This window comes from Neolamprologus multifasciatus, chromosome 2 (genome assembly GCF_963576455.1).
Source record: "Neolamprologus multifasciatus chromosome 2, fNeoMul1.2, whole genome shotgun sequence".
Classification (NCBI taxonomy): Eukaryota; Metazoa; Chordata; class Actinopteri; order Cichliformes; family Cichlidae; genus Neolamprologus; species Neolamprologus multifasciatus.
Window position 1 is genome coordinate 11,859,425 of NC_140440.1, and position 10,168 is coordinate 11,869,592.

The 10,168-nt window shown below is 41.7% G+C and overlaps 2 protein-coding genes and 1 long non-coding RNA gene across 4 annotated transcripts in view; all 3 read right to left on the reverse strand.

Moving 5' to 3' along the window:
• LOC146524008 (uncharacterized) overlaps positions 1-10,168 on the reverse strand; it is a 192,248-nt gene that overhangs the window by 77,600 nt on the left and 104,480 nt on the right. The gene's annotated exons all lie outside the window — the stretch shown is intronic.
• LOC146524010 (heterogeneous nuclear ribonucleoprotein A0-like) lies at positions 2,697-4,282 on the reverse strand. Its single transcript, XM_085176635.1, has one exon. It carries the CDS (start codon positions 4,219-4,221, stop codon positions 3,349-3,351), a length of 873 nt encoding a protein of 290 aa, XP_085032761.1. The 5' UTR covers positions 4,222-4,282; the 3' UTR covers positions 2,697-3,348.
• On the reverse strand, positions 5,599-9,796 carry LOC146524011 (heterogeneous nuclear ribonucleoprotein A0-like). 2 transcript variants are annotated; one of them, XM_085176623.1, is made up of 4 exons: positions 8,624-9,796; positions 7,555-7,705; positions 7,141-7,256; positions 5,599-5,703 (listed from the first exon to the last, which is right to left on the reverse strand). In XM_085176623.1, exon 1 carries the CDS (start codon positions 9,716-9,718, stop codon positions 8,813-8,815), a length of 906 nt encoding a protein of 301 aa, XP_085032749.1. In that variant the 5' UTR covers positions 9,719-9,796; the 3' UTR covers positions 5,599-5,703; positions 7,141-7,256; positions 7,555-7,705; positions 8,624-8,812. The 2 variants fall into 2 exon arrangements, with proteins under 2 accessions (XP_085032749.1, XP_085032741.1); XM_085176615.1 differs by lacking the exon at positions 7,555-7,705.

The window sequence follows — 10,168 nt, forward strand, 5'->3', positions numbered from 1 at the left end:
AGGCAGCACAGTCAATAAATGCTTTTGCATTTGCAGGACTGCATGAGTACAATTGATTTTCCATCATCTGGCTAATCAAATCACTGTTTCAACTCTAACAAGAAAAGTGAAATCCATCACCTGGTATAAAGGAGGGGCGTCACCAGCTACTTAAGATAACAGGAAATGCAGCAACGTTGTAGACATAAAATAAAGCTATTTTTTTGTTATTTTAGTTGTATTGCAAGAGCTGTTAGTCTTTAAATCTCTGCAATGGAAGCACTGCCAAAGTAAAAGAAATTAGATGACTTAAAAATCACATCTTAAATAGGCCCGCTTTATGAATATTTAGGTTTTATTAAATAGCAAGATTGTACAATCCAAAATTGCTTACTGGAGGGTTGTTTACCAACTGGTGGCCTGCATTTAGTCTATTGGTGTACCATAAAATGCTTACTAAGGAGTCAAATACAAATAGTCACATCTGGTACTACTGAAAGTGTCCCATTTTAAAATCTATGGGAGCATTCAGTGATTGCAAATACCACAAAGCAAAATTCCCACCCATTATTGTGAGCTTTCAAATGTAAGTCAGCCACCCTTTGAATTCACTTTTGAGCAAAAGGGGTATGCAGAACTATTTCTATAAGTTAATTGTTCCTATTTTAACAGCACAAACATGCGTTTAGTTTACTTCAGCAATAACAAAAAATAACTTGAGGAACTTTCTTCTATCAGTTGAGGTTAAAATAAAATGCTTATAGGCTTTGTATTAGCACTTTAATGCACTATTCACGAGGGATTCAGCAAATTATAAAAGTGGCTCAAAAAATAACTCTTTGGACTACAGTTAAAAAAATTACATATCAAGTCGTCTCTATAATAAATCTTTCTAGCTCCACCCACTGTTTGACTTAGTATTTTACATTCACAGCCAGTGGATCACATCTGTCCAGTGATCGGAGCTTTATTCTGGCTTCCTGTGAGTCAGCTTTTTCTGCTGTTGTAAAACACTGAACGGGTTGGTGTCAACAGCACTCCTCTCACAAACTCAAAAGGGAATAATTATGAGTTATACACCGGAACCTTCTCAGTTAGCCTCATTTGATATTGCTAATCTCACTCTCTATGAATTGAAGTTGACTTAAAATCCTTTTTGTAACCTGTGAAAAAAATAAAAAAATAAAAACCTGCAACCCTGTGCCTGAAGAACTGAACTCTGTGTGACCTTTGGGGAAGCTGTACATAGATCCCTGTACGGTGGCCTTGAAGGGAGGTTGTCATACAGTTTACAGGGAGTAAACACTGGGAAGCATGCTGAACATGGGCATGCTGAAAAACACTGGAAAAGCAAAGGTTGGCCGGGTATGTTTGGCATGGGAGAGGTGCTTCACATTAATATTCATTTAGAGTCTACGCTTGTGCACAATACATGTGGTTAAATAACAAAGAGAGAAGGTGTCAGCGGCACTTTTTCTGCTGCTCGTGCTTAAGTCTCGATTTTTGCTCCTTAGTTTTTTATTTTACTTTTTTTTTTATTAGGATCTGTTAATCTGGTTTAAATAAAGCATTATATTTAGCAAGATTATGCTCAAAATACTTTGCAAAACAAGCATTACAAATTAATGCTCAAACCTTTTGTGACGTGTAACTTTTCATTAAATATATTAAACAGGATACAAGGCAAGGCTGCACAGAAATGTTACAATCATAGGTTTTCCAGGCCTGTTTTCTGCATTTATTTCTGATTTCCTCTTTCCTTCCTGGAAATGCACATTCTCATCTCCAGACCTCTTAGGTGAGGTTTGTGATGAGTATGTGCATTTCCATGTACTAAACTGATAATAGAAGACCAGCATTCAGTTTTAAGTTCGCTCGAGGTCTCTTCCAACTCTCATTCCATTTAATCTAAAGCCAAAATAATTCAGTCAAACAATGAATGTATGCTACTAAACGTGCTTTATAAAAATCAGGCGTGAAAGGAGTGATAAAATGCAGTGTACAGCTGTAACAACATCAGGTTACAACACTCAACGTTAAAAAGAAAAATACTTTCATATAAAAACACCCAGTATTTGGATATTTTCCAAACAAGAAACAGGTTCAGAGTGAGAGCTCTCACTTTATTCTTCCTTTGCCTGTGCAGCTACTATCCTCCATAAAATCTTGTAGGTCATGTAGGTTTTGCTGATGACATCCAGCCCTTACACAAGCGGATTTGGTGCACATTTTAGCCGGTTACGTTCATTTATATCTGCCAATACGTAACACCTCTCCCCTTTGTTTAATGGACACTAAATACTGGTTGCTCCCAGGTGAAAATATTTATCAGCTGGCTGAATGTGTGAGGGTTTTAGGAGCCTGATATTGTGGAAAAACCTGTCATCGATGCATTTCTGTAAATCAATATGGAGGAAAATTAAAAGACAACTGGTAAGTCTTAAAAAACAAAGCAGTTAATCAAAATGAGGATGCTCGTTTATTTTTTATGTTGTATAGGAATAACAAATACTGCTTTGGTGATTCACCACCTCCAAAATGGCCGATGTAGCAGAAATCCATGATTTCCAGGCAATACTACCTCCTAGTGGTCGCTTCCTGAATCCAATTTAAAGAGAAGAGTTTAATGATTTAAAAAGGAAATAAAAATAATTGTTCCCAAAGTGGGGGGTTTAAAAGCACTTTCTGTTGATCTGAATTAAGACTGCGAGATTAGATAGATTTTTAAAACATTAAAAACTTTAATAAAAGCAGAATAAAACATAGGGGGTGAGCTGAACACATGAATTTCAAAGGATTTTAATCTAGGCAAAACAAAAAACAAAAATAGAAAACAAAAAGAAAACTGGGACGGGAAAGTGGGGCAAGAGTACAGTGAAAATAGTCCCTGACATTTCTCAAAACAATAAACAAAAGAGAGCAAAGAAAAAAAGTTTTAGGGTCAAGAAGCTGAAGAAATCCAGTCCCATGCTGCCGGACACTGCCACAAACTTTACCTAAAACCCTGAGTTCATGGTGTGAAAACAGGCAAAACTGACGGATCTGCAAATCAAACAATCGATTTTTTCTCATTTGAAGCAGTGACTGACAAAAATTATACTTAAAGAATTCAACATAACAAAATACAGTTCAATAATTCACAATTCTTAGTATTAAAGTCCATAACGTGTGGAATAAGAGGACAAGAAGGGAAGTCCTGGTGGGGGGTGGATGGGATCCAGAAAGCAGGCTGTGTGGGTGATGGGCGTTGCTTCTTTTTAATTGAACTCGAAGACCACCTCTCACCCCCTACCTGGACATGTGTAGCTCGTGTGTGTAAATCAAGTCCATTTCAATTAGAAATGAATCTCTCATCGTTTGAGGGCGCCATTAGTAGCCGCTGCTAAATCCACCACCCCTGTTATAAGGAGCCCCGCTCCGGTAAGAAGTATAGTTGCCCCCCTTCATCGCTCCATAACTGGAGTGCTGCTGTCCATAGCCGTCCCCAAAGTCCCCATTGCTGTACCCGCCACCCATCTGGCTGTCGTATTCGTCGTATCCCCCGTAGCCTCCGTAGCCATCCCCCCCGTTATAGCCCCCGCCGTAGCCGTAGCCACCCCCGTAACTACCGCCGTAGCCTCCTCCGTAGCTGCCGCCGCCGCCGCCTCTTCCGCCGCCGTAACTCTGCATCCCTCTCCCTCGACCCCTTCCTCCCCGGCCGCTGGTGGACATTTCCTGCTTGGTTAGAGCCTTTTTCACCTCCACCTTGTTCCCGTTGATGGTGTGGTATTTGGTCAGGACCGCTTTGGTGGCGGAGTCGGTATCCTCGAAGAAGACAAAGCCGAAGCCTCTCTTCCTGCCGGTCTGCTTGTCGGAGATGATTTCGGCCTTCTCCACCGCGCCAAATTGCGAGAAGTACTCGGTCAGGTTCTCCTCAACGATGTGGTCTTTCACGCCGCCGACGAAGATTTTCTTGACATTGGCGAGTATGTCCGGGTTGTTGGCATCCTCTCGCGCTATGGCCCTTTTCACCTCCACGTTGTTGCCTTCGACGACATGTGGCTTAGCGGCCATTGCTGCGTCGGCCTCCTCCGGCGTGGAGTAGGTGATGAAACCGAAACAGCGGGAACGTCCAAGCTGCTGGTTCATGACCACCACGCAGTCGCTAAGGGTACCATACTGCTCGAAGTACTTGCGGAGGCCTTCATCGGTGGTCTCCACGTTCAATCCCCCAACAAAAAGCTTACAAAGTTTGGATGTCATGGTTCCTCCGGAGGATGGTGCGCAGCTCAGACCGTCCCTCTTCTTCAATGAACCGACGTAAGGGCGGGCCGTTTCACTCACGTCTTCGTAAGACGTTCCTCTCGCTGATTGGTCACCTTAAACCAAATCACCCCCTCACAATCGCGCGCGATTGGCGTCACTGTCCTGTTCCCTTCAGGTCCCATCGGAAATCTTAATCTCCTGAAAAAGGACCGCGTGAATTTCGACCTTTGTTTTTCTTCGAATACAGTAATAAAGCTACACCCCCCATTAATTTCACTTAAAACACATAAAACGTCAATCCGTGTTTTATTTTGTGTCGCACTTTAGACCCACTGGGACAAAATATATTTTTTCCAAGTGTGTACTGGAACCATGTTCAACTCTAAAATAAACGAAACTCATAAGCCTGAATGTTATGTTTTATTTTTTTTAAGTGTATATTAGCTCTGCACGACTGGCTGTTGCAATCTTTTTCCAGCAATTACAGCTGTGAAATGCAGTCATTTCGCTGTTTAACTATTATGATCAGAGAAAATCTGAAGTCGCCTACAGCCTTAATAAATTAGGTTAGCTGGAGGCAGGCGCTTCACAATAAACGCAACTTCTCTCAGCGCCCCTCCCCCCTTGTTCCTGGAACACGATTTGAGCCCGACAGAAGCGAATAACTCCCATCAATCACATATTCTGACACACGAAAAGCATTTTTCCTGTGAAATTCAGCTTCTTATTTTGATCCACCTAATTTCTGATTGAAAAAAAATAAGACATTTTGATAGGGCACCTTGTGGAGATTGTTCTGCAAGCCACTTAAACGTCAGTGTTAGTGGTCGTGCAGATCTGAAATGTAAATTATGTTAATTTAATTCTATGTGAATTTTCAGTAGTGGTAACTGAGATTGGATATAATTTATTCATTTAACACATACTTCTTTATCTTGTTTGGCAAACATGTTGCAAAACACCAACTGTAACCAAGTGAAAATATAGTTAAAAGGTACCACCAAGGTTTCATTATTATTGCCACTATTGAACGATTATTTCAGCCAGTTATTTAGCCAAAACATGGAGGCAAAACCAAAGTGGAAGGAGACCAAATAGGAGTGGTGTGATGGGCAGACCTCCACAAGGCACCTTCAAAACTGGCACAGTATGTGCTGTGCATATAGAAAAACCATGAAATCCACGCTGTATAATGGAACACATGGGATGGACAGTAAAGAAGGGCACTCTGCATGTTTTATACAACTCCCCTAAAACAAAAACACATACCAGCTTTACATCTCTGGGCTCCCACCTCTGCAAACCCTCCACCCAACAGATTGAAAACAAGCAATCAGACTGCCCTCAGTGTAAAGAAGCAACATAACAGACATCTTGATATACAAAAATATATTGATTTATTGTGAATTCATAAAAAGAAAGGCCAACATAAGTTTCCTTTTCCTACAGGGTGATCAGAATTCGCCAAGCACCATCATCCTATAAAAAAAAGGTAAGAGAACAAAAGCATAATTTACACTCATGACCACATCAAGCAGTTCCTTTTTAATCAGCACAAAACCTCAGATTGGTTTTCATTTTTTATTTAAACCCTAACAAATACTTAAGATTACTGTGGGAGTTTTAGTCAACTGTTGTACTGATTTTCTAGTGCTCATTAAAGCCAAGACATCAAGTACTGTCTTGCATTTCATCATTGAAGCGCTGTGTTTACAACGTTTTTAAAAATGAACATCTTTCAATTAATCTGAGAAAACTGCTTCAAGAACCACAAAGACCAAGAGATTCACTTTTAGACAGTGATCAGCAGACTTGAAGACTTAAAGCAGTGCTGGAAAAACCAAATAGCTGAACAGTCCACGTTGTGTAGATGACTAGTTTGGTCTACAGTGTTTGTTTATGCAAATTCTGAGTGCATTATGGCTTTTACCTGATACAAAGTAGCATCATCTCCCCTCTGTTCAATTATATATGACTAACGTTCATTGTCAAATGTGGAGGCCGTTTTAACAGCTAGCCCACTTTGCAGCTGTTGAACACTTTAATAATTTACGTAAGAAGCATTGAGGTGCAGTGGGGTCTGCCACCATCTCCCATGTTTTTATTCCCCACCCCTTCCATTTACTGACCCGTCATGTGTTAATTTTACAACCATCCATTACCACATTAAAAGCCAACAAGTGTTATTTTAATTACTTATTTGCAAGTTAAAAAAATGAAATGTGAAGTCAAGTCTGTAGACAAATGTAGGGTCAACGGTGTTGTTTACCAAGATCAACTAGATTTTTACTGGTCTTGCAAAACAAGTAAAACCAGAACTACAAGAGCCATTTGAACAGTTTCTCTTTTGCCAAAACCCCACAGAGCATTTGACTGACTTGAAATGCATTTTAAAAAGCTTTACAATTATCAGCTTCAAGTGTTAAATTTGAAACAGTGTAAAAACGCCCATGTTCCCTATGAACATTGGTGGTTTCCAACCAAGATGTTGAATCAAGTAGAAAATTCTCAGACTTGACCTCAAGTTTATTTGGGCACTGTTACTCAATGCCAAGTTCTCCTTTCATACAAGGATTTATTCTGGTATTAAACACAAGTTAATAAGTTAACAAGTTAACTAGATGAAAGTCAAAACTGTAAAAGCTCAAATACACCAAAAAGAACACACTAACGAGGACTAAGAAAACGCTTTATTTTAAGAAGGTGTTCCAGACCAAAAAGGCTAGAAAACCCTGATTTGGATTCAGTACTTTTTTTTTTTTTTACAAATGCATCAAAGGTGTACACTGGTTAGTCAGCAGCACTGGGGTACTGTATAATCAAAACTCCCTGGAAACCCAGTAACAGTTCACATTAAAATGCACATTAACACTGCCTTTGACCACACCGGGGGAATCCTCTGAAAACTGACTTCACCTGTGGGGGAAGAAGGCACAACCACTCTTTGGTCCCCACTGTCAGCGTGGAGAGACACACCCCCCCCCCCATCGTTTCGGGGGTTACCGTCCTCGTGCCCAGGTTACAGAAGCAACCTGGAGGAGATGAGAAAGAAAACAACAGGGTGAGATTCTGCACCGAGCAAAAGCTTCTCTGGAGGAGACTCCAATTTACTTGTTCCATCATTTCATTTAATTATGGAACAATACTTGGACCCCCTTCCAACCCCCATCAAAAAATAAAAATTAACCCACCCACCCCTCCCTTTTTTTTATTATTTTAAGATTAGCTATATAAGACGCTGATAAATTAAATAATGGCACACGTGTGCACCATCTCAAAGATATGCCATACAATGACCAACACAGAGTGAAGACAGGTTGATTTACATACCTAGTTTGCTGGATGTGGATATCCTAAAGAGATATTTCAGACTCCTATCACAATCGACCCCAGGTAATCAACAGGGTCCTGATGTAGCCTACAAACAAACTGCTACGGCTATTTTGGCTGGGATAGCCTACTGGAATAAGAGTAAGAACACCTAAATGTAGGAATAATCAAAGATAAATATCAGAGCCCTCATGTCCACATAAATAAATGTATTCAGAAGAAAAATAAAGAGTTATTAGCAATATCTAAAAACCACATAATTTTAAAACAACGTCACACCCTACAAAGCCTACATGCATTGGCTGTGGGTAGACTACAACCATTAACCGTTTCACCCACCTGAGTGTAAGGGAATAAACTGTGGGAATGATGCCATGTAACTAAAGAGCAACAAGGTGATGCCACTTATATACCTGTGGATGAACTTGAGGAAGCCTGGTTAAATAAGTAAAATAACTAAGCTAAGTGGTATAACGTTTTATTTAAAATGAACATACATGAGCATAGCAAATTGTTTTTTTAACAGTAGGTTTTGTTCTCCAGACATGAAAGTATACAATATACATTAGATATTGCTACAGGTAAAGGAAACATGAACAATATTTAGACTGAGACTGGCTGAGAGGTTTGGTACAATAAGGGAGAAGGAAACAGTGGTCCTGCGTCCCGTCCCGCCTTTGCTGAATGACCCAATAAGTAAATAATACATATGTCCGTTATCAATAATGACATAGCTATGAAAAACCATAAACATGCTTTCTCATCCTCATACATTGAAAAGTCACACTAAGTTTTCTGCAGAAAAAACAAAATCGAAAACGAACTGCTTTAAAATGCAAATATTAAAAATAAATCAGAACTTGTCAGCAAAACAATCCTACATCGAAAAAATCCAAAAACAACGAGTGAACGCAAATAAAAAATAAATTCAACTCTAGACGACAACTAGACGCCGGAGGCGTGAGTACATAATAAAAAGCGATGTTATTCTTCGTCTTAATGTGTCCTAGTTGAACGGCAACAACCGCTTCTCGTTATAATCAGGTGTTCTGGGAAGTGACCTTCCTACCTGTTTGGGTTTGGAGGTCTTCGTAATGATTTGGGGGAGGGGGTCTTTGTGTCCGTATCTCTGCCATGGTTGGATTTCACGGCAGACGCCCCGTTACTGGCTTTGACTCTTGGCGTCCAATTCCGGGCTGAGGGGAGAGGGCAATTTGTGGGACAATAGTGGGGGTTGCTTTCCATCGTGCAGTCTCATTTAATAGCCGCCGCCGCCGTAGCCCCCCCTTGGGTAGCCGCCACCGCCGCCGCCACCTCTGGTGTAGGGAGCTGCGCTCCTCTGGCCGCCGAAAGGTGGCCCTTTCATGGGGCCATAGCCAGAAGGATGCTGGCCATAGCCGCTGCCAAACTCATTGTAGCCGTTGCCACCGCCATAGCCACTTCCCTGATCTCCATAGCCACCCCCATACGGCCCGCTGCCGTACCCTCCGTAGCCGCCACAGTTGTAGCCTCCGCCATTACCGTAGTTGTAGTTTCCGCCATAATCCCTGCCGCCGTAGCCATTTTGATTTCCTCTCATACCTCTACCGCCTCTGCCTCTCGGTGTCATAGAGGTTCTGTTGGCTGCCTGCATCTCCTGTTTGGTCAGGGCTTTCTTTACCTCAACTTTGTGTCCTTTGACGGTGTGGAATTTCACGACAACCGCCTTATCGGCCGAGTCGTGATCGGTGAAGTACACAAAGCCGAAGCCCCTTTTCTTTCCGGTCTCCTTCTCTGAGATCACTTCGGACTTCTCGACCTGCCCGTACTGGGAGAAGTATTCGGTCAGATGCTGCTCTTCGATGTCGTCTTTCAGACCGCCAACGAAGATTTTCTTCACCTTAGCGAGGGCCTCGGGCTTGTTTGCGTCTTCTCTTGCCACGGCTCGCTTCACTTCGACCGCGTTGCCATCGACGGTGTGCGGCCTAGCCGCCATTGCCGCGTCGGCCTCCTCCGGCGTGGAGTAGGTTACAAAGCCGAAGCAGCGAGACCGCTGGAGCTGCTTGTTCACGACGACAACGCAGTCGGTGAGCGTGCCGTACTGCTCAAAATGCTTGCGTAGGCCATCGTCGTCGGTGTCCACGTTGAGCCCACCGACGAAAAGTTTACAAAGCTGGTCGGTCATTTTTGAAAAATGGCGAATCGATTGCACCTAAACACCCTCGACAATGCTCTGATCTCAAGATGGAGGAGGGGGAGAACGCAGCTGTATTTATATCCTACGCGCTGTGACGACATGCTAGGCTGACTATTAGCACCGCCTTTTCCGGTCCACTGCTGTTTCTTTTGTAGAAAAAGAGACACGAAAAAGACTGAAGATACATGAATAATCCATGATTTAAAAACACTTAACTACAGTGAATAGTTTTGGCCATGTTACCCTTTTCTCACGTATTACCAAACCACATCGATCTCAAAAACTTTGACCTTAAAACATGGATGTGGGGAACCCTGTTATGTATTGCGTATCTCCTCCTAAAATGACAAATAACGTTATTCTCATTCTTTTAAAGAGTGCGAGGCTATAACCCAATAAATCAGATGAAAAAAAAAGACTTATTCATTCAGACTTATT

Bases quoted from the DNA above. Each gene is read 5' to 3' on its own strand.
- LOC146524010 (XM_085176635.1), bottom strand. From the start codon at position 4,221: ATGACATCCAAACTTTGTAAGCTTTTTGTTGGGGGATTGAACGTGGAG.
- LOC146524011 (XM_085176615.1), bottom strand. From the start codon at position 9,718: ATGACCGACCAGCTTTGTAAACTTTTCGTCGGTGGGCTCAACGTGGAC.